Source organism: Sebastes fasciatus, chromosome 10 (genome assembly GCF_043250625.1).
Source record: "Sebastes fasciatus isolate fSebFas1 chromosome 10, fSebFas1.pri, whole genome shotgun sequence".
Taxonomy (NCBI): domain Eukaryota; kingdom Metazoa; phylum Chordata; class Actinopteri; order Perciformes; family Sebastidae; genus Sebastes; species Sebastes fasciatus.
In genome coordinates this window covers 14,683,905-14,710,876 of record NC_133804.1, presented here as the reverse complement: position 1 = coordinate 14,710,876, position 26,972 = coordinate 14,683,905, and the positions used below count along the sequence as shown (strand labels likewise).

Below are 26,972 nucleotides of genomic sequence, written 5' to 3'. Positions count from 1 at the left end.
GCGTATATAGAGATGAAATGCTAAAAGGAGGGGGAGGTAATGCAAGATGACTGCAATAATTTGATCTCATATATTGCTCTTGGGTTGGTAAAGGAAGGCAAATAATACCATAGCATTATTGTTGTATATTATTTCCATAAAGCAGCTGACATTATTTTCAATAAACTAGGGCTAAAATAATTACTTAATTTAATATTTAATAATTAAAATATTTAATCTCAATTAAGCGCATGATTGTCCATGATTAACCGCAAATTAATCACTAATTTTTATCCGTTCAAAATGTACCTTAAAAGAAGATTTGTCAAGTCAGTGTGTCAGCGTGCTGACTTGACTATAACTTGCCCAAAACTGCATGTAATTATCATAAGGTGGGCATGTCTATAAAGCGGAGACTCGTCAGTACCCATAGAACCCATTTTCATTCACATATCAGAGGTCAAGGGACCCCTTGGAAAATGGACATGCAAGTTTTTCCTCGCCAAAATAGCGTATGTTGGGAGCGTTATTTAACCTCCTTTGTGACAAGCTAGTATGACAGGGTTGGTACCAATGGATTCCTTAGCTTTTTAGTTTCATGATGATACCAGTATCTTCACTCTAACTTTAAAACTGAGCCTGCTACAACCTCTGAAAGATTGATTGCGTTAATGCGTTAAAGAAATTAGTGGAGTTAATTATCGCGTTAACGCAACCCTACACGGCCTACAATGAACAAATTAGTCACATTTTGAGGTGGCTTTTTCTACCTTCTGTCTATGAATGAAAGCTTAATTTAACACAAAATTCGAACCATTTAGTAACTATTATCTCATGAAATACATGATGCATAATTGTAGAAGTCATTCCATTGATTACTAGCACTCACTGTCAGGACACTCAGAGAGAGTGTTTTTTTCGGAGACCTTGCTTCCTGGAAGCGTATGATAAAATTACTCATTTTGTTCTGTTAAACTGTATTTCTAGCAGCTCAACCATGTTGACTTAACATGAGGCGGGTGTCTCCATTTGTGAGTTACCTGCTTTGGGTTTTATGTGCTCTGAGAATTTGGTAGGAATTTTTTACGTCTGTGTTTCCTCTCGCCTTTTACATTTGAACATCAATCAGTAATGGGTAAGAAGTCCCAACTTGACACTGCTAATACCTCTTATTGAATCTAGTACCAAAACTGAAATATTAATGTTTAAGGCTGGCATCACAAAATGACATTTGGAGCTCTAGGGGGTTAATTGACACTAATTGCATTTCAGCAGCCCAGAACAAATGTCAGTGTAACTACAGAGCAAAAACAATGTAATTTAACTTCAGACTTACAGTTCAAAGAGTTGATAGATCTGAAATCTTTTATTTTTTTCCTCCCTGCAGGGGTATGTGAGCAGAGTGGTGATCTGAGTCTGTGCGGCATCGTCGATGCTGCTCTCCCTCCGTCCTCGCCTCCTCCCGCCGCAGAGACTTCACAGCGGGCCTGCCCAACACACCAGAGGACCACGCCTGCATCACCGACCCTCTCCCTGCCCCTCGGTGCCGACTCCTCTCTGGGCCTGACAGCGGCCCCCAGCCCTCCCTCCGATGACGCTCCAACTGTAGTCCCCCACCTTCACCACACTCCCTCTCCCACACCACTTCCCACCCCAGCTGTGAGCTCCTGGAGCCCAACAGGAGACACTCAGAAGACGTCCCTTCTGCTGCCTGTTGCCCTCCCTCTGTCAGCTACAATGATGGAGCCTGGCACTGTGTCTGCCCTGACGGACGAGTGTCTTCTCCAGCCTACCCGCACCTGCCTCGGCTGCTTCATCGAGACCCGTGATGCCACTGACCCTAATTCCATCCAGAGCCCGCCCCATGACCCTATCACCAACCCTGACACAGAGACTGGGCTTAGTGTCAGGATAGGGGACGTGAGCCGAGAGGACTTCTCTGACATCAACAACATCAGCATCCAGTGCCTGAGCCATGCGGGGGAGGCGGTGAGTCACTATGGAGAACAGCTCCTCTCTGACCAGCTACTTAGCTTTCCTCTGCCGAAAGTCCCCGACGAGGGCAAACGAGTTGATGGAAACAAAACAACAGAGGACTGTGATGACCCAGAGGATGATGGAACAGCTAAGAACTTGTATGAGGGACTGTTACTGGACAAAGTGAGTGGAGAGGAGGTTCTGCTGGCTAATGCTGGCCAGGACTGGGGCTACTTTGAATCCTTCATCAGTGAGAGTAAGATGGAGCTGCTGGACCTTTGTTCTAAGAATGAACTGTCGGTCAACCTCTTCTCCGAGGAAGATGTTGACAATCTATTTGACGATGAAGACGACGATTCGACTTTAAGCAGTGATGTCTGTTCGCTGAAGATTCGCTACGAGTCTTTCCAGGACAACATGAGGGAAAAGACAAACGTGCTCCAGGAGGAGACGCAGTTCAACTTTTTCCCCAGCGTCCTGGCCAACTGTGCCAAGAAAGAGGAAGGAGCGGGAGTCTTGAGGAGGAGTGCTGAGGAGCTTCAGCCCAAAAGTGACGAGCTCATCCTGGAGACAGGACAGGAAGGAAAGGCTGGGGACTGCAGTGGTAGGAGCCCCCTTGATGGTTCCCAAGGCTCGCCCATGTCCACTCCCAAAGTCAACTACCTAATGGACTTCAATTCCACAGAGGAGTCGGGCGAGTTCAGCGACGACAGCTCCTGCACCGGCTCCTCCTCAGACACCCTGCAGGAGGGCAAGTTTAAGAAGGGACACTCGAAGAGATTGCTCAGCCCCTCTAACCCTCTCAACTACGGTTTGCGCTCCAAGAGAAAGGTTCGATACAGTGACGATTACTTATATGACGTTGACTCGCTCGAGAGTGAGAAGAATGCAGAGAAAAAAGAGAAAGCTCCCTCTGGTCAAAAAGAGGAGGAGGACGTGGACTGGTGCCCCAAAAAACGCCGGAAATCCTGTCGTAAAGAGCCGCCGGTGGTCATCAAGTACATCATCATCAACAGGTTTAAAGGAGAGAGACTCATGTCAGTGAAACTGGGCAAGTTGGACCCTGTGGATGCGACTGTGAGCTTAAACACCGACACAGTAAGCAAATACGAGACACTGGCTCCTCTGAAGGATTTCTGGCAGGAGAAGCAAAGAGAGAGACAGGAGCAGCTTAAGCTGGCTGCCAGAGATAAACAACAACGCGGTTTTCATCTAAACGGACGCCATCATCGCCCTTTTAATTCTAGTCATCCCAAAAGGAAATACAAGATTGCAAACAGGCTTAAGGTTCAGAGGATTCACGCTGTGGAGCAATCAGCGACAGTACAGTGCTCCCCTCTCTCTGATCGGGTCCAGGGAGGTGTCACTAAAGAAGAGGCCACCCCCACGGCGGGGGGAATAACAGCAGCCCCAGGACTCCCAGTCACATTAGACACAAACTCCATCACGCACACAGTCACAGCCAAGAGCCGCTCCCAGGAGAGGGAGGAGAGGGAGGGGAGGAGATTGGGAGGAAATAAAACAGTCAGGATAAGGAAATTCAAAAGCGAAGCCCGGCTGAGGAGCAAGAAAATGAAAGAGGCAGAAGGAGAGGAGGGGAGGAGCGTGACAAATGAAACGGATGCCTGTGTCGCTGCGGCACAGATTGAGGACCCTACTGCTGGGTTAGAAGAGGCAGGCGTCAGCTCAACTACAGTCAAACCCCATTTCTCTGACAATGCCACCACTGCTCTCACATCCGAGGAGAAATTCCCCTTTGTTTCGTCCACCTGCTCTCCTGACAAAGCTCCCCCCTCAGAGGCGGTGGAGGCGGGTGTCCCTGTTATCCCGGGGGGATACCTGCAGACCCTGTTAGATGCCACAGACTCCTCCGGTGGAGCAGCTATCTCTTATTTCCCCCAGCAGCCCTCTAGGCAGCAGTATCCTCTGGGGCTGTCCCTAGAGGAGAAACAGTTTTCTTCTCTGCAGCTAGCTCAGAGCTGCGTCCTCTCCCCTCCCTCCGAGTCGGAGCTCCAGCAGTCTCCCCAGAACTGCCCCAGCTTTCCCCAGATGTGGCACCCGCAGCTCTGCGCAACTCACAGCCAGAGCTTTGGGCCCGAGACCCCTGAGACGCCCATCTTACCCAACAACTTCCCAGCTGCTGTGCCCCTGAATGACAGCCTGCCAGTGTCTAACTACAGCCAGCTGAGCCCTGAGGCTGACAGGCTACTTTATGAGAAGAGCTACCTGACTGAGGCTGGGCTGCAGCCCGGGGCAGATCTGCAAGTGTGTCAGTCTGCCTGTGTGGAGGGCCAGGTGCAATACCAGAGAGGGTCCCTGTGCACAGACAATGGCAGGCTCATCAGCTATGACTCAGTGGGCTCTCTGTCAGCCTCCTCCAGCAATTACAGCTCCCTCAGCCTCAAGTCTTGTGAGCGAGAGGGTGAGGAGGAGGGCCGAGACAGCTTCTTAGCTCATTGCAGTCCTAAAGTGGTGATTCAGCAGAGTGTGGACGCCCTCACCCCTCTCAGGGAGTCCTCAGACCTGCTGGACATCTCCAACTTCACCCCTGACAAGTTTAGACACTCATCACTGTCAGAGCTCTCCCCTCCCGAGACCCCCAACCTGTCCCCCCAGGTGGTGGGGCGTGAGATGAAGATGGGAGGGAATGTTGGAGAATACCAGGATGTGAGTGATATGACTATGGACTGCAACAGGGAGGTAAAGTGGAACTGTGACGTTATGCAGCAACAAGAGCACACAGCAAATGCATACACGGTGGAGGACAGCCAGTTCCCGCTGCACAACTTCAACAGTCAGGATGTGTTGCGTTTGGATAAAAAGGAGCTGGGAGTTTCCGAATTTGACGAACAGACTGGTGAGATGTTGGCCGTCGCCAAAAGCATAAAGTCAAAGAGGAAAGGCGGTTGCAAACAGACAGCTGCAGGACAGAGCCCAAAGAAAGTCCGGGCTCCCAGAGCTCCCAAGTCAGAAAAGGTCAAGACCCCCAAACAGAACTCGCGCTCCACCAAAAAGATAAAGGCCATGTTGGAGGGTAAGGCAGCAAAGAACCAGGCAGGTAGTTGCGGCACAGGCCTGACTGACAGTAGCAGCACTGGGGACTGGTCTGGCACCGGCTGGTCAGAGAGCAACAGCCTGGTCGGGGACGACCAGAGAGAATTCGAGGAGCCCTCCAATATTCTGTCCAACATTGTCTCTGGCATGGCCGAGGTCCAAAGGTTCATGATGGCCTCCATTGAGCCACTGTGGAATCCCATGTCGGAGGCCTGCATGCCCTCTGAGGCCAATAGCCTCAACTTAAAGACCCTCAAAATCTTGGCAGGCACAGAGGCCGACCTGAAGAAAAAGGGAGCAGCGCTAACAGGGGCCGGGAGAGGTAGAAAGGCAGGGGGAAAGGGAGGAAAGAACCAGGCCAAATTCAACCCCTCTCATCCCTTATTCCCTCAACTAGCTCTGGGCTGTAACATGTTTGATAAACCCAACTTTATTAACCCTGGGCCTGCGCACAAAAAGCTGTACCGCCACAAGACAAGTGCAAAGTTCCCGCGGATTGAGACACTGAAGGGGAAGCGAGCTGAGAGAGACCCAAATAAGGACATAGCACTGATGACCTCTTTTGAGAAACTGAGGTAATATTTTGTTATCAGCTGCTGTTGCACCCCCTTCTCACTTTCCCCCCCACTACCTGCTCAGCCCTCCCCTCCTTCCCCCCCTTCCAAGCATACCTACACTGACGCTATGCCAGAGCTGCATGAGTACTACGTTCCCCCTGACTACTCCCACTTCCTTTTAACCCCCGCCCGAAGAGGAAATTAATATCTGCATGAAAAACTTCTTGTACTTTGCAAACTACCTATTGAGTGATTGTGTCAAGCTTGATTGAGATTTGAAACGACCATGGCTGCATTTTTCTTGCTTTTGTTGTTTCTGCTTCGTTTGTTCTTCTTCTAGTCGTTTTTTGTTTTATTTTTGTCTGAAAAAAAAAAAAGAATAAGCCTTGAAAACAGTTCTGTCGCCTTTTTTGAGGAACTTTGTTTTTGTATTTTTCTCAGCAGAACTAGCTCCCCTGAATTATGTATTTATTCCCCTTTTTCCCTAAAGATGTAGCTATATACACAAATGCATTGAGTGACATCTACGCACCCCTCCTCCTCATCTGTTTTTGTATGCAGAATATGGATGTCCTGTTGTTGCTGTCCTTCATACACTGCCTGGCTCATTTCAAGAAGGGAACCTACAATTAATGAGCCCTGTTTAAGCCCGAGACATCTTGAAAACACAAGATGGGACCATTTTGTATTGATGACATATCAGACGTTGTCTTTTTTTTCCCCCCTCAAAGTTGGAATGACTCCCCCCATTTCCTTTTATCAAGCATTTCTTTGTTTTCCTCTGGAGTTTAGAGGAACTGGTTATCTAAATTTACATTTTTACGCCTTGCAAATTCATAAAAGCTCCACCCTCAGAGTATTTTTGTCAATGTTGTTGTACAGGGACATGCAATATTTGCAAAAAAAAGATGATTATAATCTTAAAATCAATGTGCCAAAAGTAACAATGCTGTGTAAATGACCTCTTATATATGTGTGAATATTGGCTGTTCCTCTTTTCTATTCCATTGGAGTATTGGCTGCTCGGGTTGGAGACTCCTTACAGAGACTTGCCACTACAGGAATTCTTTATTTGGGACTTTTCTCTCTTCTCTGATGAAAGGCACCTACAGCTGGCAGTGGTACACCACCACTCACTAAACCAAATCAGAAAGACTCTGAATTCTCCTCGTTTCCCCCCACTTTGTTTGCCAAATTCAATTTACCTCAACATCGCCTGGCACTGAGAAGCAACAAAAGAGAGGCAAAGGGGAGATCTGCTCTGAAGGCTACTGTAGAGGAAGACGATGAAGAAAAAAAAAAAGAACTGTTCAAACGAGCTTTCTCTGGACCACGGAGAGTGTAGTGCAGATGTTTGAGGGTACGCAAGGAAATTATTTGTCAGTTGGGGCTGTGCCTCGCTGAATAGCTGTTTTGTACTGGAAATTCAAGGCAGTTTATTACTCATAGAGATTCTGATGCACGCATCAGCCGTGAATGGACATAACATTTTTGCAGTTAGATTCAATGTGAATGTGAAAGCAGTCAGTAATCTTGTAAATGAAGGAAAAGCATGTCTTTGCATTAGCTCCACGTGGGAATCTTACTTCTATCTTACCCGAAACGGTAATTTAAACAGTAATTTTTCTTGACATTCTCATGTAATTTTTTTCTTAACACTGCCATACTTTAAACGTTGCACCACTGGTGTATTCGGTCTCTGATTATTTTTGGTTCATTTATCACATAATGTCTTAATTTAACTTCTTTCTTTTATATGGTGTCTCCTTTTCAGTTTTGATGGGTCAATATTTTGGCAGAAAATAATGTCACCAGGCCAAATAAAGGCACAAATTGAAAAAGAAAATGTATTGGTACTATCTGATCCAGTGTATTCCCGGGCCATTTATATTAATTACATTGGGCTCATTCACTGCCTCGCTGCACTGAAATAATTCCACCTTAAATCGAACCATACAATCATGTTTATAAAACCTTTTGTTTTATATACTAAATATATTTCAGGAGAAATGCAGAGCCCCTTCAACTGGTATCTTTTATAAATATATACTCAAACAATAGGCCTATATTTTATCTTTCTTTTGAATGTTGAATATCATTTTTAAACATAGCAGTAATTACATGAGACTGCATGGAGATGTGCGGACAAATTGAAGCTTGATTCAAAAAACAGGCCTTGTCACACTGGATATGGTAATTCTGAGGTGATAGTAATTGATTGCTTGCATATGGCAAGAATCATAATCAATCTTTCTCTGTCTCTTTTCTCTCTCTCCTCTCTGCCATGATCCTTTGTTTCTTTTCTCCAGTGTATCAGGGTTAGGACCAAGACAAGCTGCTGATGGGAAGCTCCACATGGGCCGCAAGCCCATTTAGTCTGCCTTCTCTCATTTCTGCCTATTGTCAAATTGAATGTACTTCTCTGAGTTCATAGTTTCTTCTTTTTTTGTTTTTAAAATGTGCCACTGTTGAGCTGCCTCATGTTAATGGTGCTAAGAAAGCTGACAATTGTTTTTTTTTTCTTTTCTTTTGTTTTAATTTTTTTGTTTTCCCAGAGTTAACAAAAAATAAATGCAAAATAGATTAGGTACCTAACCCTCTTTATGAATGTATATTATAATGTTATGTTTGATGTATTCACTTCATGATTCTTTGACATTGATTGGAATTACTTTTGCTCTTTTCATTAAAAGATTACCGAGCTTTATATATACTGTCTAGAGTTGTTACCAGAAGGAATCTTAATGAACTCTTGACACTACAAAATCTTGTATATTTTTTGTGTGCCAATTTGTAACATATTTTGTAAGTGTATATTTTTCTTAGAAAGTGCTGTGAAGTATTTGTGTGTGTGAGTAACCTTTTATGCGCCTCTATGGGCAGTGGAAAGGATATACAATGACAAGTTTCTGGTTTTAAAAACCAAAATATGAATATCAACAGAAAACTAGAACTATTTACATTTTGTTGGGAGTTTTGTAATAAGACCATGATCTTGTTGTGAGAGTGTTGTGTTACTGTGCAAAACACAAATAAGCAAAGAAAAAAAAACATGAAAACCTGGAAAAAAAAATATAATTTGTGAACAATTTGCTGTTTTATAGATTTTCATGTAAATTATTTGAGTATTATTTAGTTTTTTTGTTTTGTTGTAACTGTTGCAAAGGTTTTAAATATTTGTGATCAAGCCTGTATGGTGATAATGTAATATTGGTAACTTGCTGAGTTTTGTAATAATGTTTATGGAGTAAATATACAAATTAAAATAAGATTTTGAATGCTGCTTTCTGAAGAGCGTTGGGTTGTGTTTTTTACCGCCCACCCATTACTGTAGCCGGTAACTAAACGGTAAACAGAATCTCCACACTATTTACTTTTCTGCCCATTCAAAAAAATAATTACAAAAGGTTATGGCATGCAGTTTAGTGAAAACACTTAATATTAGAAACAGCTTATTGAGATGTCAGGAGTGAAGTGTAAGTGATACATCTGTTCAGGAAATATCCGCCATATCTTAATGGTACCAATACAATAATAGTAATAGGGAAGAATATAATCTGTTGTATTGAAAATTTGCTTTTTACACAAAATGTGTGTTAATATAACCTTAATAAGTCCCATTAGTCTGTCCTTATTTGTTACTCTGCAAGATTCTTGGACGTAAGGCATTTTAATTTCTGCACAAGCCTGTCTTTGGCTCATGTTATTTTAATGTCATATCTAATTAGCACTCAGGGTCAGGCATTGCTAGAGTGACTGCTCATCCATAACTCTGAGCCGGGCTGCTGTGGCCCACACTGCAACTCATTCTGGCATGCTTAATTGGAGCTGGAAATACTGTCTCAGACCATAAACAGATCCTGTGATGTATGCCTCCAAAATTGTCAGGTGGTATTAGCATTGTTTTTGTTCTTTAGTCACCCATAGCCGATAAGGGAGCAGGCAAATTATAAGACGGAACGTCTGATGCAGTGGATCAGGTACACCTGTGGTTATTAAATGAGACCCTAGTTGTTCTGTCAGTGCGTGCTCACACTGCATGGACAGCCATAGGCTCGCTCATTAGGACAATTGTTTGTTTGTTTTTTCATCATTACCCAGAAGAGTAACATTATGAAAGAATCAGCATGTTTAGGCGTGTACTTATTGAGTCAAATCACAAGAAGGTACAAACAACACAATTACTCACATTTTTTTTTGTTTGGCTGGCAGTTTATTGTTAGTATTAGAAATGATTTGTATGTGTGCTAGAATAATAGCTTTAAGTCACTGCAGAGGCTTTCAACAATAGCCTCCTATAGCTTTCCTATTGCATTAAGGTATAAAATAAAAATTAGGAATAACACAATTTTCCCAAATATGTGTCCATGAAAGCTGCAATTGTGCTTGCTAGCTAGTTTTTTGCACATTGGTTTACAAATGGCCTGTAACCAGCTGCCACCACCTGCCAAAGGGTCACCCCAGGGTCTCCTCTGGCATGCTGCTGTATCAATACCGTCCCACCTCCACCCACACACAGACTAGGCTCTGCTGTAAGCCTGATGTCTTTCTTCCCCTAAAAAAATATAGTTATTTTACATTTTTAAATTATAGTTTCAAGGATAAAGAGAAAGTTTTACAATTGCCCTTGACTTTGACTCTTCTATTGGACCATTTTTATGTTTTCACTTGTATTATAAGGCCAGTTGTAATGTAAGTCCAGTTAAAATGCATGCATATGCATCATGTATCACTCTTTCAGATACAGTCATTTACTGACACATATTTCAGAGTTGCTATTCTTACACACTCAAATGAATTTAATTGGATTACTAATAATTCATAATATTTTAAATATAAATAATTATTATTGATACAAGTTACTGACAAAATATGAAGCAACAACAGACAGGAGGTATGACATCGATTTAGTAACATAGTAAGTAATTGGCTTAGCAAAAGTACAATTTTCTGGCAATATTTTTAGTATTGAAATCAGAGAAGAAGATAAACCTCAATGGCAAAATATTTTAGAAAAAACACTCATTTGCAAAGAAACTAAACAAGTCATTTAAAGTGAATCAACGTTATTGTCTTCTTGATTTTATAACAGCTAGATATGGATATGTAACCTTTTCTTTTATAATTGTTTTTAAGATAATCTCCCTGACTTGTCAAACATATTTGGTTGGTGGTTACACATACTGTGTTTTTCAACCTTTGTTTTCTTTTTTGTGTGCTTTGACAAATTGCTCATCCTCTGACAATGTGTTGTAATCAGTATGGCTGTAGACATACAGTACCTACAGTACATGATGGACATAGCAGGAATAGCCAATATGCAACAGAACTTGGGAAGTTCAGTACTCACTCGCTAAAAAAAGTGGCATTGAGTGAAGATGTGAGTGAGTGAGTTTATGGGACACAAATATAAGTGGGCTACATACACAATAATATATATATATATATATATATATATATATATATATATGATATACTGTGTACTTTTGTACATAGTGCACATCACCATTGGTTGTGCAACACTAAAGACTATAAGCGTAATACAACTACATAAGGCATTAATGATGCAAAACAGTCACACAAGATTTTAGTTATTGCACTTTTTCATTGCCATTTGAAAATCACTATCAGGCATTTGGTCTATAACATTGACCGTTTGTAGGCTGTATTGCCTTTGTTCAACGAGAGAATGGAAACCATTTTAAAACACACTGGACTACAAATGGTCCAAATGGGATTAAATAGTACTATCTAATGACATTTAGTAACTATAAAATACATTAGTTGCCTCAATTTATGATGTCACATAGGCTATTGGATGCTATTGGTAAATGCCATGCATGATTATCAACATAGAAAGATAGATAGATAGATAGATAGATAGATAGATAAATGGATAAGCTAGATAGCTATATATATTAGCAAAAGTGTGCAAGATTTTATATACATTAATAAAGTGTGCAAGATATTATATGCATTAGCAAGGTGTACAAGATATTATATACGTACATTAGCAAAGTGTGCAATAACATACTATATACATTAACAAAGTGTGCAAGTTACAATGTTTGTTTTTAAATAATTGAGGTAGTAAATGTGCAAATGTAGATGTGCAAAATTCAACATGTGCAATATTATTGCAGGAACAAGAACAGAATGAATGGTTTAGACAAAAACTATAAAGCTGTGAGTTCTCTGTTAGACAGAGGCGAGGTGTTGTAGAGTTATTGCTTTAGGCAGGAACGATTTCCTTTTAAAATATGTTATATATATGCTGGCCATTTAAGCACACTGGTGTGCCCACAGATCTTTGTCTTCCAGTCTGAATTCTGCGGAAGATAAAGAGTATTTGCATTTACAACCGCATCGCGACGCTACAGCTGAACAGAGTCACACTGTCCAACACAAACATCCTCTTTCTAAGGCTCCTCTCAGGAGGAAACAGGAGTTATGCTGCTCTGAGTTCAGTCTTGCAGGCAGCCAACACGTACAACTCACTCCCCTCATCCTCTCCTCTGATTGGCTGACGTCAACTCAACCTATTTAGCCTGTGTTTTTTTTTTTTTTTTATTGAACAAATTCAAATTTACAAAGAACATGGCTCATAGATTATCACATTAGATTAAAAGGACAAGGTGCATATAGAACAAGAACAGATAAAATATGTAAAATTATACATGAAAATAATAATAAATTAAATTAAGGGCTATAGGGCTGTACCTGTAATTCATATTCTTATATTATACTAAGAAGTTCCAAAGCATTTTTGTTTTCCATGACTTTATTTTTTTTATACTTTATTTTTTCCTTTTTCAAGGCTGTTTTCATATATGCAATCCACTGTTCGTAATTACAACAATCTATAAACCAACTTTTGAGTAGATGAGCTTACAGACAAACCCATCAAGTACCCTAGAGAAAACAACCGCAACATTCAAAACCGAAACAAAACCAAGAAAAGAAATAAAAATAATAATAATGACAAAAAGAAAGAATAGAGTTAAAAAACTAAAAAACCCCACACATAACAAAAACAAACAATAATAATACAAAAATACGGGCTTTTATGTGTGTTTTATGAAACACATTAAACGTATAGGTTTCACTTTCAAATACTTGGATTTGTGCAAATAAAATTTTCCAAGAATGAGAATGTTATTCACCAGAAAGTCATCTTAGTTGTTGTCCATTTAGCCTGTGTTTTTTAATTTTTTTTATTGAACAAATTCAAATTTACAAACAACATGTCTCATAGATCATTGCATTAGAGTCAAATGACAAGGTGCATACAGAACAAGAACAGATAAAATATGTAAAATTATATTATGACTTTAAGGGCTTTTTATGTAAGAAAGAAACTCAGAATGAAACACATTATATCTAAATTACAAACATAGAATAGCCTAGATATTAGGCTATATACATTAGCAAAGTGTAGGTTTCACTTTCATATACTTGGATTTGTGCAAATAGAATGAGAATGTAATTCAGCAGAAAGTCATCTGTGTTATAGTCCATTTAAACCCGTGTTGTTGTTGCGGTGCTCGTGTCTACCTTGGAGGTTAAGCTCGGGGTAGGAATCACCCACGTGTGTTCAGTTTCCGGAAGATCATTGTAGCTCCTAAAAGAAAGAAAATGGAAACCTGAAATCGCACTTTAGCTTTAAACACCCGAGCGTCTCTGAGCGAAGATTAAAAGAACACTTTGGAAGTACGATTACACTGCTGCTCACATCATTGAACAGGTAAATACAACATTGAGTTAATGACAGACTGTTTATATTACCTTTTACTTTCATCAGCTAGCTCATGTTAGCTCGTTAGCTGTGAACGTCACTGGGTTGACGTCGAGTTAATGCTAACGTGTTTGTACACTTAAACATTAAACTACACAGTCCACATCGTGCTTCATAACACGTGTTCTTCACAAGTAAGTTAAGGTGGTTAACTGAGTTATCATGAAGTAGTCTAAGCTAAGTTAGCATTAGCTAAGCTAACTAGCATTAGCTCAGTGGAAGCTCAACCGGGTTTGTTTGGTCATCGAGGAAACTTGACTCTACACATTATACATCACAAACCCTACAGCACCAGTTTGCTTCACGTACAACACAAAGATAGTCTTTCTTTGTATCTAACTGTGGTTGAAGCCGTGTTTAATGCCAGCTAAGCTAACGTGAGCTAAGTTAAGCTAGATGATGCCATTTTGTTTTCATCCTCGACTTTGACCACTGCTTTCTGCTCATGACTTATAAAACACACTAATACACGTTTCACACTTCATCTGCAGCTACTTAAACAGACACGTTTTATGTTTAGTTCCTGAACAATGCGTTGATGTTAGGATGAACTCATTTGCTCAGCTAGCCAGTGCTGTGTTTGTGTGGTAACTTAGCATGTCATGTTTGCTTTGTATGTAAACCATGCTAACATGAGCTACTTCTCATATGACTTAGAAATACACAAAACTACTGGGGTGGATGTTTACAAATATGTTGCATTGTGTGTTTTGACACGAGTTTTTTCCCTTGATTTACAATTTCCCAGGTTGATAGTAACACCAGAGACAGGTTTAGGTAGTAATACACTGATTCATCATAGCTTCACCAGAGCTAACAAGAAGGGAAATAAGACATTTCATAAGCCTTTTGGTGATAAATCTCTGTTGCATGTGACTTAGAAATACACATTTTCCACATTATTTGTAGCTACTTAAACAGCCACATTTGCTCAGTTAGCTGAGTGTTTGTGTTTATATAGTAACTTAGCATGTCATGTTTGCTTTGTATGTCAGTGGATGTAAACCATGCTAACATTAGCTACTGGGGTCGATGTTTCCAAATATGTTGCATTGTGTGTTTTGACTCCAGTTTTTTTTCCTTGATTACAATTTCCCAGGTTGATAGTAACACCAGAGACAGTGTTAAGTAATAATACACTGATTCATCATAGCTTCACCATCTTAAGAAGAAATTAATCACACATAGGAATGATACATGTTCAGATTTGTAGTCACTGAGTTAAGATGTGCATAATATAATATGCAATATAATATAATACCTTTTAATATATCTATACTTTATTGTAGTTCTAGTCCTTTGTAGCTTTTCACTGTTTTTAAAGGGACAGTGTGAACTGTCACCATAGCTAACAAGAGTGGAAACAAGACATTTCATGAGCCTTTTGGTGGTAAATCTCTGTTGCATATGACTTAGAAATACACATTTTACACATTATTTGTAGCTACTTAAACAGCCACATTTTCTATTTTGTTCGGGAACAGTACGTTGATGTTAGGATCAACTCATTTGCTCAGTTAGCTGAGTATTGTGTTTATATAGTAACTTAGCATGTCAGTTAACCATGCTAACATTAGCTACTGGGGTCGATGTTTCCAAATATGTTACAATGGATTTGACCCGAGTTTTTTCCTTGATTACAATTTCCCAGGTTGATAGTAACACCAGAGACAGTTTTAGGTAATAATACACTGATTCATCATAGCTTCACCATAGCTAACGAGTGGAAATAAGACTTTTCATGAGCCTTTGGTGGTAAATCCCTGTTGCTTAATCCTATTCTAAATATCATTTTGAATTTATTGAAAGGATAGGATAGCCCCTTGAGATGTAGCATCTAATTTTCGAGGGGGTCCTATAGACACAAATACAAAAACACATACAGACAAAACAGCATTACATAACAAACATACACTGTGCAAATACACAGATACAGACAGCTCGCTCACCATCTCCCACCCAGACCCCCATCAGCCCTCTGCAGTTATACAAGACCATATTTAAATCAATTACATCAGCATAAAGAACAATTACAACAGTTTGTCTTCAGTTTATATGTAGCGCAAATAAACTGAGGATCATAAGTACATGCAAATTAAAAACATGAACAGGTTGTTTTAAGAGGGGAAAATAAAGATGTCCTGAAGCAACGGAAAGAGGTAATGGATCTCAGAAAAAGAGGAAGATTATTCCAGTCTGATGGAGCTTTGTATTGGAATGACCTGCGTCCAACTTCTTTGAAAATTCTTGGGACAAAGAAAAAGGGATGTTGCATATATGTCTGAGTGAATATGAAGATCTACATGGAACCAAAAGCTGTTTCAAATAGGAAGGACAATTAAAATAAACACATTGAAAATAAACTGAATCCAGTGAAATTGCCTTCTAGATTTCAGCTGCAACCAATTTGTTTGATTCATACATGGAAAATATGAGTATTCTTATTAGAGTCAATAAACTATATATATTTTTTTTGTTGCTGCAGCAGCTGGATCTTGCTGAAGATTGGAGAGCATCCCTCAACCTCCCTCCCTTCTGAATCAATGGAAGGGTCTGACAGTTTAGAGCAGAGTGGCAGTGACCAGCCAGAGTCCCAGCGCAGAAGACAGCTGGACCGCCTGGACAGGGAGGAGGCCTTCTACCAGTTTGTCAACAATCTCAGTGATGAGGACTATCGTCTCATGAGAGACAACAATCTTTTGGGAACCCCAGGTAATAAACCTCTAGTCTAATTACACTAGTCTGTAGTCTTGTGAACGTAATATCTCTTACTGTGGAAATGTTGATATTTGTATAATACTAAGCAACAGAAAGATAGGGCTGGGTATCAGTACTCCTTAAATTCCAGGTATTCAGAGTGAATTAAAAGGATACCAGGTCAAGTCACGTCACATCATACATATTGCCTTTGAAAAACTTCCAGCAATGGATCTTACCAAGTATGTGTGTAATATAGGTAATTTTGAGTTAAGTTTTACTTTTTTGTTTTTGTCTTTATTTGTTACTTTTCATCCAACAATTAAATCCCCATTGTCCTTTTATGTGCTCTCCTGTTAATACCCTGTTGCTTACTCAAAATGGCAGCTGTGGCCAGAGGCATTATGTTTTCAGGTTGTCCGTCCGTCCCATTCTCGTGAACGGGATATCTCAGGAACGTGTTGTGGGAATTTCTTCAAATTTTGCAAAAAAACGTCCACCTGGACTCACGATTAAACTTTTGATGGTTAAAGGTCACGTCCGTCCCATTCTCATGAACGTGATATCTCAGGAACGCCTGGAGAGGATTGCATTAGATCTGGCACAAACATCCACTTGGACTTAAAGATAAAACTGATTTCAATTTGGTGTTCAAAGGCAGGTCAGGAATTTCACCAGCGACTGCCTGGCCTTGATACCCTGCCTGCATTGTCTCAGCTGATTTTGCCATTTTTTCCTCTGCTTCTTTCCTGTAAATACGGATTTTAGACACCGGTGTTTTTTGTTGAGATTCTGAATTCTTATTGGGCAACGTCAAGTGAAAGACCGCGAACATAACCATTGGTGGGTTCGATTTTGAGCCTGGTACGAACCGTGCTATTTATGACTATACTTTGACATCGGTCGCAGCTGCGCTGTGTTCCGACTGCGATGCGTACGCTCGAGCTGATCGCGGCCACTCGATACAATGCTTGCGTTTCCACCAGACGTGCCGCAGCACGTTTCAGAAGTGGCTCTCCGCTCCACTAAAAATACGCACCTAATCTATTTATGACAGAGCCGTGGCGCGTTGCACAGAGTGCCTCCATTGCTGGTTGAGGGGAGGCCCCCAAAACCTTCTCCTTCTACCCCCGCTTTTAAAATTTGTAGCGTCTTTGCACCAACTTCCATATTTGAAGCATTGTCTACTGCCACGGCTACAACTTTGTGTTCTATCAGAATCTGCTTTATTGGCCAAGCAAGTGAGCACATACAAGGAACTTGATTTGTTTTTTGTTTCATTCAATGAACTTACAAACTAATAGACGTACAGCAGAACAAGAACAATAAAGCTTAAGGTAGTCAAATCAATTTTATTACTATATCACAAATCGAAAATATGCCTTGAGGGCTTCACATTCTGTACAGCAAACAACATCCTCTATCCGTAGACACTCGACTCGCATGAGGAACAGCTCCCAGGCTTTGATTTTTGTCCTGCATCCTTCTCTCTGCAACGAGCTGCCAATCTGCCACAGCTCTTTGTAGAGAGGGTGAAGGGTTATCCAAGATAGCTTTGATTTTGTCTCTCGTCCTCCCCTCTGCCACTGCCTCCACACTGTCCAGTTCAAGCCTGATCACCTAGCTGGCCTTCCTTTAACAGCTTGTTGAGACTACTAACCTCCTAGCCTTGATGCCACCACTCCAGCATACCACCATGAAGAACAGACCACTGGCTGCTACAGACTGATAGAAAATCTGCAGGAGCACACACTGAAGAATCTGAGTCTCCTCAGGAAGAACAGTCTGCTCTGTCTCTTCCTGAAGGGAGCTTTAGTGTTGTGAGTCCAGTCCAATTTTTTATTGATTTGGACCCCAAAGTACTTTTATGAGTCCACCCTCTTCACTTCCTCTCCCTGGATCCACAACAAGCTCCTTGGTTTTACAGATATTGAGCTTCTGGTGATTGTCGTTTCACCAAGTGACGAAGTTCTCAACCAGTCCTCTGTGAAAAATAGTGTAAATATTCTTTTTACGGCTATGCATGAGAACAGACTGACACACAGAGCTGACCTTAAACAAGAAGGGTCTGTGTGTCGCAAACTGCGGTAAAAACCCCAATTAAGACGCATATTCCGAATGCACTACATGCTTGTCCAAATAATGCTCCTAAAACCTGAATATTATCAGCATAACCCACATGTCTTAATCGGAAATGAGGCCTAATTCTGAATATCCAAATGGATCTGTTTACCCAGATCAAATGAATTATATATGAATTAAACTACTATCATACTATGAATTAAATCAGAAATTGTTTGTTCTTTGTTGTAGCGAGTTAATCTTTCAATTCCTCCCAGCAACTGCAATGTCTTTCTCCCAATTTACATTGGTGGTTAGACTAGAGAAGAGGAATTGTAATAAACACTTAATAACCTTCGTGGACTGAAAATTTTTTTTTTTTCTTTTTTAATAACAGACTGTTTTGTTTTGTAATGTATCTTTCAGGAGAGGTGACAGAGGATGAGCTGTTTAGTAGACTTCAGCAAATCAAGGATGGTCCAGAACAGCCGAATAACAGCACTAGTGCTCCCAGTACGGAAGGTGGAGAAGATCCAGTTGGTATGTTTGCCTTTTTTTTGTTGTTTTTGTTGACTGTGATTTACTGTCAAATTCAATATATGATTTGTCACTTGTTTTGATTTTCAGAACCACCAGAAAACTCTGAGGATCCTGCCAATGGTGATAGTCTCTTAGACTGGCTGAACACGGTGAGGCGCACAGGCAACACAACCAGAACTGGTCATCGTGGAAATCAGTCATGGCGAGCTGTAAGCCAAACCAACCCAAACAGTGGCGATTTTCGCTTCAGTCTGGAAATCAGTGTGAATCGCAACCTGGCTGAACAGCAGGCAGCTGCTGAAGGGGAGCAGGAATCTCCAGAGGAGTCTCCAGAGGAGTCCCCAGAGGAGACTCTAGAGGGTCAAGAAGTGGTTGCAAATGCAGAACCACTGGTGGCAAATGCAGAACCACTGGTGGCAACCGCAGAACCACTGGTGGCAACCGCAGAACCACTGGTGGCAAATGCAGAACCACTGGTGGCAAATGCAGAACCACTGGTGGCAAATTCCGAACCACTGGTGGCAAATGCCGAACCACCGGTTGCAGATCCTGAACCACAGGTGACAAATGCCGAACTACCGGTGTCAAATGCCGAACCACCGATGTCAAATGCCGAACCACCGGTGTCAAATGCCGAACCACCGGTGTCAAATGCCGAACCACAGGTGCCCAATGCCGAACCACAGGTGCCCAATGTTGAACCACAGGTGCCCATGGAGACGGAAGTGGTGGAAGAACCAGTTGTAGAGGAATTGGCTGTCATAGTGGAGCCAGAACCAGAGCCTGAACTAGAAGAAGTTGTTTCACAAGATATTTTAGGAGAACCTCCCAGCTCACCTGCTGCCCTGTTGGTACAACCCCCACTTTCTCCATCTCCACGCAGAGGACAAAGAAGAGCTCGGAGCCGCAGTCCAGAACTACGCAGGACTAGGGCCCGCACTGCCAGGAGCCGCTCCCCTCTCAACCTGGATCAGCTGGATGGTCTCCCTAATCCCCGTCATGCTCACAGCTCTCAAGGCCTCAACTCTGCCACCAATGCTCCCCCTGTGCCTCAAGTGGAGGGCAGTTCTCGGACACGACAACATGTTCTTTCTAGGCAAAGCACTGCTGACAGTGATGTTCAGCCATCTAGGGCTGGTGCAGAAACGGCCCCAGAGGCCCAAAATGTGGGATCTCAGGAAGGAGAAGCTGCTGGGGGAGAAGGTGGCGCAGCAGGGCGCCGTCCCCCTACTATTATGCTTGATCTCCAGGTGCGTCGTGTGCGTCCAGGCGAATATCGCCAAAGAGACAGCATTGCTAGCCGTACCCGCTCACGCTCCCAGAACTCAAACAACACATTTCTTTATGAGAGTGAGCGTGGTGGATTTCGTAGGACTTTCTCACGCTCTGAGCGTGCTGGTGTGAGGACCTATGTCAGCACTATTCGCATCCCTATCCGAAGAATCTCTGATGCAGGTTTGGGAGAAGCAACCTCAATGGCTCTCCAATCTATGATTAGGCAGATTATGACTGGTTTTGGTGAACTCGGCTACCTCATGGATTCAGACTCTGATTCTTCAGATTCAAATCGTGGAGCCAGCACACCTGCGGATCTGGCTGAAGCCCTCAACAACCCAGATGCTGCTCCTCCTGCTGCTGCTGCTGCTCCTGTCGCTGATGTTGATGAACCACCGGTGGCTACAGGAGTCAGAGCAAGGACTGCTGAGACTGATATTGATGAGGGCCTTGCCGCTGCTCCACCCGCCTCTGGGGGCAGGGCTCGACCTAGACCACCTATCAGCCTAGAGGAGCCCAGCTCGCTGCCCTTCCTGCGGCTTGCCCACTTCTTCCTCCTAAATGATGATGACGAGGACCAGCCCCAAGGGCTGACCAAAGAGCAGATTGACAACCTCTCAATGCGCAACTTTGGTGAGAGTGATGCCTTGAAGACTTGCAGTGTCTGCATAACAGAATATGCAGAAGGTAATAAGCTACGTAAGCTGCCCTGCTCTCATGAGTACCATGTGCACTGCATTGATCGCTGGCTATCCGAAAACTCCACTTGCCCAATCTGCCGCAGGGCTGTCTTGGTATCGGCCAACCGAGAGAGTGTGGTGTAGCTTATAAAAGACTGCAGGCCCTTAGTCTCAACCTAAGTAATCTAATACCCCAAGTCCATAAGAGGCTTTGAGGAAATGTGTCTCCACTGTTGAAATGTATTTCCTTCATACCATTTGTGAGTTTGATCATAATGCAGTCACAGGTTTGATTTGGGGTGCTCCATACAGTGACATTGGGACATATTCCGTCTCTAGTAAGACACTTATTATTGCAGTCCAAAGTTAGGCACAAGCAATGCATGCTGTTTGAATCAACCTGTAGTGACCAAGCAGTTTGTTGCATTGCGTCTAGCCATGCAAACAAGCAGACCGGCATCTCTTAAAGAATACCCTGGTTATAAATGCTGCACACCTGCAGGTAGTTCAGGCCCATCTGCTCTTTTGTATTAACTCCTAAATGGCGCCTTACACACCGGAAGTTGGGTATTGGTACAGTTCTTAGTTACACCAGTTCAAAGTATTAGCTGTAAATAAGCTTGTAAAAATAATTTTGAATCATACTTTGTATTAGTGAATTGGTTTTGAATTGTAAATTATCTCATGAAGATTAGGGTCGTGTTGGCCGCTATTACTCTATATCAGAGCATCCCTAAATTTAAACAAATAAGTGGCATCAGTGTACACAGCAGAATTATTTAGAGTTTATGTCCAAAGGATGTAGGACATTAATTGGCTTGCCATTGACAGTGACTTTTACACTCCCTTTTTGTTCACCTGAAAGAAACAAACTACTGTTTTGGAGTGGCATATACCATGAAAACTCTGTGTGATGAATTGTTTAAAAAATAGAATGTTGTACAGACATAAGGGAAAGATGAATCCAACTAGGCTACTTAAGCAAAGTATAAGTTTATTTTGGAATCATATAGCATCTTTATTTTCTTGATCATTATAAATGATTGAGTAGTATTCATACCGGAAATTAGGGATGTCTCAATATTGGTAGTAGATATTGGGTTGATTTCAAGTTGTTGGCATGTGAATTTTCCCACCTCAAAAATACTCTAACAGGCATGACATGTCAAAAATTTAATATACTTGCTTTTTCCCCCCCAAATGTAAAAGGATGTTTACTTTTTAATGTACAACAATGATTTCACACATTTGCCCTGTCATCCATTAGCTACTGGTCTGATTCTTAATTTTTCCACTAACATACTGGATTGTCTTTAATTATGACCGATGAATTAAGTTATCAAAGACTATATTGGCATAGATTGGAATGACCAGAAACAGTGAAATGTCAAGTCAAGCCAGATCTCTTTACCTGGAGGTCCACCTCAGTGTACAAGTGACAATTTAAGTTATTAATCCAAAGGTTCGAGTGTCAGACAGTTACCAGTTCACATCATTGTCCTTCTGACTTAGCGAGGCTCCAGTAGGAAGTCAAGAGGCTCACCCACTGTGCCCTCCTTCTGCCCCATGAGCAGATGCTCCATATCAGTGTGCAATACATGCTAAAGTGAAAGTAGGGAAATACAAACCATGATATAAATGTATGCTATTGTTAAAAACTGTTGTTAATGGCAAAAATCTTAAATGAAGACTTATTACCTTTTTTAAAATGTGTTGAAGTTATTTTATTTTATTTAGAAGTTATGTAGGTTTTAATAGCACTGTTGATGAACAGGAACACTGACTAAAGTAAGAAAAGGGCATCACTATTAATGCCATCCTGTCATGTTTCTTGTTCCACTGTTTGATGTCTTTGCCACAATTATTACTTCCCCTTTGTGGGACATAAAAGTTTGAACGCAAGACGTTGTCATTGTTGAATACCATAAACATGTAAATGAAATGTATGTTCCCTCTTTGGCCATTCTTTAGTTTTGGCCTTGTTCTGTGTCACCCAGTGCAGTATGTTAACTGGGTGTTAAAATGAAACTAACCGCTGAATTAAACAAGTTGTTATGCTACAAAATGCATTGCAGGTATGCATTCTGTACACTCACTGTGCTGTTGGGTAATTTTATTCTGCAGTCAGGTGCACACATTATTAGATATTATTACTATTACCATATACACTCACTGGCCACTTTATTAGGTACACCTTGCTAGTACCGGGTGGTCTTCTGCTGCTGTAGCCCATCTGCTTCAAGGTTCTACATGTTGTGCGTTCAGAGATGGTATTCTGCATACCTTGGTTGTAACGAGTGGTTATTTGAGTTACTGTTGCCTTTCTATCATCTCGAACCACTCTGCCCATTCTCCTCTGGCCTCTGACATCAACAAGGCATTTCCGTCCACACAACTGCCTCTCACTGGATATGTTCTCTTTTTCGGACCATTCTCTGTAAACCCTAGAGATGGTTGTGCGTGAAAATCCCAGTAGATCAGCAGTTTTTGAAATACTCAGACCAGCCCGTCTGGCACCAACAACCATGACATGTTCAAAGTCACTTAAATCCCCTTTCTTCCCCATTCTGATGCTCGGTTTGAACTTCAGCAAGTCGTCTTCACCATGTCTAGATGCCTAAATGCATTGAGTTGCTGCCATGTGATTGGCTGATTAGCTATTTGTGTTAACAAGCAATTGAACAGGTGTGCCTAATAAAGTGGCCGGTGAGTGTATATTAAACATTCTAGAAATACTTTTATTTCAATGTTTGTTTTGATCTGACATTTCCCCTTACCACTTGGGCTTTTTTAAAATGTAATTTATCACATGCTCCTTGAATATTGACCCTTATGACTTCGAGTAATGGTGTGAAAGAGGATGGTTGGTGTTCCCATTGTGCTCCATATATATCACATTATACTAAATGTGTAATAATGATGCATTTGGCCACTTGTGCTTGGGAGAAGAAGTGTTATTACTACCACCCCCTGCTGGTAGGATTTGTGAAAAATCCCCATTTAACTTGCAGATAAAAAGAGAATATGTTCATGAGTGTGATCTTTGCTAGAGACGGACACAAGTAGACGACATTTTTAGTTGAGGAAAGGTGTCATTGTTGTTGCCCCCTCTAGTCGTTCCTCGGTGCTGTGAACAGTGTTGTGTTGCAGCTAGTCCACAGTCCAGAGGTGGAACAACAAGGAAGTACCTGTCATCAGACTGCTGCGAGGATGGCGCTTCGGACAGTCGGGAGAAGTCTGTTGTTCTTTCAGAGGAACAGTTTCAAGGTAAATGATTTGTATATCTGTTAGTTTAGTTAGCTAACCTCTAACGTTACTCTCCCTAAACACTTACTGCGTCTTATACTTTGTACGGACTGAAGTAATTGTAGCTAAATGTAGGCTAGTACATTTACAGTCGAGGACGTTTATGTTTATGGTATTAGCCATAGCATCAGCTAAGTCGTTGCTAGGCTACATCATGCTTTTGCCGTTGCTAGGCTACATCATCTTTTTGTTAATCGGTATAACTACAGGAGAATTCCATCCATAGCTGTAATGATTCCACCTCTCAGATGCTCACAGGATGCTGTAGCTGCTTTTCACCACGCAGCGGCGCTGTTGATGCATTTAATTACATTACCTTATGTCCATGTCGTCAACATTAAGTTGTTGTTTTTTTATCCCTAGACTTTATTCTAGGGCTCCAAAATGACATAAAAAATCAAGAGCTGGTATCATTAAATATTTTTAAATCTAAAATGAAGGCTTTAGAAGCAGACTCTATGGCATGCAAATGTTTCTAGCCCCCTTGTACAGCTGACTCCCAGAAAAGTTCCTTTTTGTCCCACCATTTGTCTTTAGATAGTTCTCTTTTCATGCAAATTTGAGTGCTTTTAGTGTTTGTGAATTGTATTTTATCTCTATTTGAGTCTGCAACTTTGTGTTCTTGCTGCTGACCGTCTTGGCCAGGTCTCCCTTGGAAAAGAGGTTCTTAATCTCAATGGGACTAACCTGGTTAAATAATAAAAATAAAAAAAGTTGTCTTATCTCTTGTAGGCTGTCTCCATTCAAACACCCGGATTCGTCAGATTCAAAAGAACCTGTCCAGTTGAAGTGAGCCGTCTGGATCATCTGGTTCTGACCGTGAAAAGTGTGCCAGACACCATCAACTTTTATACCTCAGTCCTTGGCATGGAGGTCATCACTTTCAAGGTATGCAAGGTGCTGCACAGTAAATGTATTATTAGGGGCCTGGCAGGTCAACTCTTGTTTTTGTCAATATTATTATTCTTCCTATGAAATCTGCCTTCCCATGCATGAAAATGAACCAAAATTTGCACATATGTCCAGTCCTATGCTAAACTTCCTCAACTGGCTTTGTGGGCCAATAGTCCTGATGGTGGTGCTACAGCAAACGTTTCAAACTTTGAAAACTCATAACAAATCTACCGTTCATGCTACAACTTTGCAACTTCCTCCCAAATTGAGCCCAAGTGTGCAGAAATTATGAAAGGAATTATGAAGTCTGTCACTCTGATTTTCTTAAAAACTGTAAAACTTGTTAAACTTATCTCTTCCCACATCATTTGCTCAATTCACACCAAATTTTCTACGATGCATCAAAAAAGGGAAAAAGTCGAGAGTGCTCAGAAGTTCAAATCAGTGTGATGAAGGTGCTCTTTGGTGGGGTACACAAAGGTTCAAAAAAGGGGGAAGAGTCCAAGGCACTCTTCTGACAAAAAAATATAAAAAGCCTTAATTCAATTGGCTAGTTCATGATGAAATGCTAAAAACAATGCTGGTACATGTAAGATTGGGTAACAACCCGTAGGGGGTTGTAACAGCATTGCTTTTAGCATTTCATCATGAACTAGCCAATTGAATAAAGGCTTTTTATATTTTTTTTGCCAGAAGAGTGCCTTGGACTCCCCCCTTTTTTGCTACGATGCATCTTCAGACTGTCCTCCACAAACGATCCAGCCAGATATTTGAATTATCAAAAATTGAGCCAACAGTAAGCTCACCATGACTTGCCCGTTGTGTCTGAGGTTGTGAGTTCAAGACCCAGAACGAAGGCAGAACGAACATGCTAATGCTTGTGTTTAATGATGATTTACACAGGGATCAGGAAAAGTGAAATACTCTTTTGCTTTTGGTTTGAGAGCACATCCACTAGATGGCAGGCTTTGACCGTTTTTCAGCTGATAGCAGCCCTCTCCACTCAGTCATTTATGAGGGACCTTGAGCTTTCACACACTTCACAACACCCACACATGCCATCTCTGCATTTTCAAGGGAAACCGTAAGGCCCTGGGTTTTGGGCAGCAGAAGTTTAACCTTCACCAGCTGGGACAGGAGTTTGAGCCCAAAGCCCAGCATCCAACCTCAGGCTCTGCAGATCTGTGCCTCATCACCAAAACCTCCCTGGCTACAGTAGCTGCACATCTGAAGGTCGTTCACCCGTTTCTTTTAAAACCACTTCATCTTTGCGTGTCACATTTCATTACCATTTTGGGATTAAGATGCCACTGAAATGCTCAGTGTCAGTTTCTGTTGTCTCTGCAGGATTGTGGGGTTGAGATCGAGGAGGGTCCAGTGGAACGGAGCGGAGCTGTGGGGCCCATCACCTCTCTTTACTTCAGAGATCCAGACCACAATCTCATTGAAGTGTCAAACTATAATGAGTCAACATTAGAGGGATCTTCTTGAGACTTCTTTTGCCTTGTTTGTGAATGCACCCAACTCTGTCTGCTCGGCCCAATTTGTACAGTTGGAGTTTTTTCAGCTATGAAGTTTTGGACCAACATTACTGTAATTCAACAACACATGCACTATTTTCAGACTTGATAACATCAGTTGGCTGTGCAGAGGCTCTGTTCCTGTGTAGTTCTCCTGACCAGTGGTTGCTATTTTAAGTATGCACAGAAAAGGCTGTTTTGGCACTCTTAATTTGGAATAAAAAATGAAAAAACAACACCTGATGTACTTACTTTGTGAAGAGAAACTGAACACTTATAAGGACAATTGCTTTTTCAGCAGAAACTAAAAGGTTCTTCCATGTACCCAATGCTGTTATTTCTGCTTTTCTTTAAATATCTCTTTATCATATCATATTAGCCTTTGCCATTAACTTTTCATATTGTTTTTAATGTGGTTTCTTAAGCCATTTATTGTTGCAGACAGTATTTCATGAACAAAAAGGGCACAGAGGTAACGCTGCCATCCTCACATGAGAAGAGGGAGAAAGTGAGAAGCAGGACCTCACTCAACTGTCCATTATACAGAAATTACAGACCGCAGAACGCCGTGATTGACCGATCAGAATCGAGTATTCAACACAGCCTCATACTACATCTCATATCCCATGCCATCAAA

The 26,972-nt window shown here is 41.6% G+C and overlaps 3 protein-coding genes across 7 annotated transcripts in view; all 3 read left to right on the top strand.

The window, feature by feature from the left end:
- The window catches only part of nexmifb (neurite extension and migration factor b), a 56,235-nt gene extending 50,285 nt beyond the window's left edge, over nucleotides 1-5,950 (top strand). For both annotated transcript variants that reach the window (XM_074648382.1, XM_074648383.1), the window contains exon 3: nucleotides 1,367-5,950. In XM_074648382.1, coding sequence (XP_074504483.1) covers nucleotides 1,367-5,589 — 4,223 coding nt within the window. In that variant the 3' untranslated portion in view covers nucleotides 5,590-5,950. The remainder of the gene's footprint in view (nucleotides 1-1,366) is intronic.
- A 7,167-nt stretch (nucleotides 5,951-13,117) lies between these two features.
- On the top strand, nucleotides 13,118-22,680 carry rlim (ring finger protein, LIM domain interacting). Its single transcript, XM_074648376.1, has 4 exons — nucleotides 13,118-13,311; nucleotides 15,848-16,074; nucleotides 18,547-18,660; nucleotides 18,748-22,680. The coding sequence occupies exons 2-4, from the start codon at nucleotides 15,906-15,908 to the stop codon at nucleotides 20,757-20,759; spliced, it is 2,295 nt and encodes a 764-aa protein (XP_074504477.1). The 5' UTR covers nucleotides 13,118-13,311; nucleotides 15,848-15,905; the 3' UTR covers nucleotides 20,760-22,680.
- Nucleotides 20,500-26,571, top strand: glod5 (glyoxalase domain containing 5). 4 transcript variants are annotated; one of them, XM_074648379.1, is made up of 5 exons: nucleotides 20,500-20,622; nucleotides 23,730-23,882; nucleotides 24,654-24,809; nucleotides 25,893-26,048; nucleotides 26,163-26,571. In XM_074648379.1, exons 1-5 carry the CDS (start codon nucleotides 20,614-20,616, stop codon nucleotides 26,304-26,306), a joined length of 618 nt encoding a protein of 205 aa, XP_074504480.1. In that variant the 5' UTR covers nucleotides 20,500-20,613; the 3' UTR covers nucleotides 26,307-26,571. The 4 variants fall into 4 exon arrangements, with proteins under 4 accessions (XP_074504480.1, XP_074504482.1, XP_074504481.1 ...); XM_074648381.1 differs by lacking the exon at nucleotides 20,500-20,622 and adding an exon at nucleotides 23,218-23,321; XM_074648380.1 differs by lacking the exon at nucleotides 20,500-20,622 and adding an exon at nucleotides 23,374-23,478.
- Nucleotides 26,572-26,972: the final 401 nt, after the last annotated feature.

What these genes read in the sequence shown, in the direction of transcription:
- rlim (XM_074648376.1), top strand. Translation starts at nt 15,906, where the DNA reads ATGGAAGGGTCTGACAGTTTAGAGCAGAGTGGCAGTGACCAGCCAGAG. An exon ending in CAATCTTTTGGGAACCCCAG is followed by an intron (nt 16,075 to 18,546) that starts GTAATAAACCTC and finishes TGTATCTTTCAG; the next exon opens with GAGAGGTGACAGAGGATGAG. An exon ending in AGGTGGAGAAGATCCAGTTG is followed by an intron (nt 18,661 to 18,747) that starts GTATGTTTGCCT and finishes TTTGATTTTCAG; the next exon opens with AACCACCAGAAAACTCTGAG.
- glod5 (XM_074648378.1), top strand. Translation starts at nt 23,532, where the DNA reads ATGATGCATTTGGCCACTTGTGCTTGGGAGAAGAAGTGTTATTACTAC. An exon ending in TGGAGGTCATCACTTTCAAG is followed by an intron (nt 24,810 to 25,892) that starts GTATGCAAGGTG and finishes TGCATTTTCAAG; the next exon opens with GGAAACCGTAAGGCCCTGGG. An exon ending in CAGTAGCTGCACATCTGAAG is followed by an intron (nt 26,049 to 26,162) that starts GTCGTTCACCCG and finishes TTGTCTCTGCAG; the next exon opens with GATTGTGGGGTTGAGATCGA.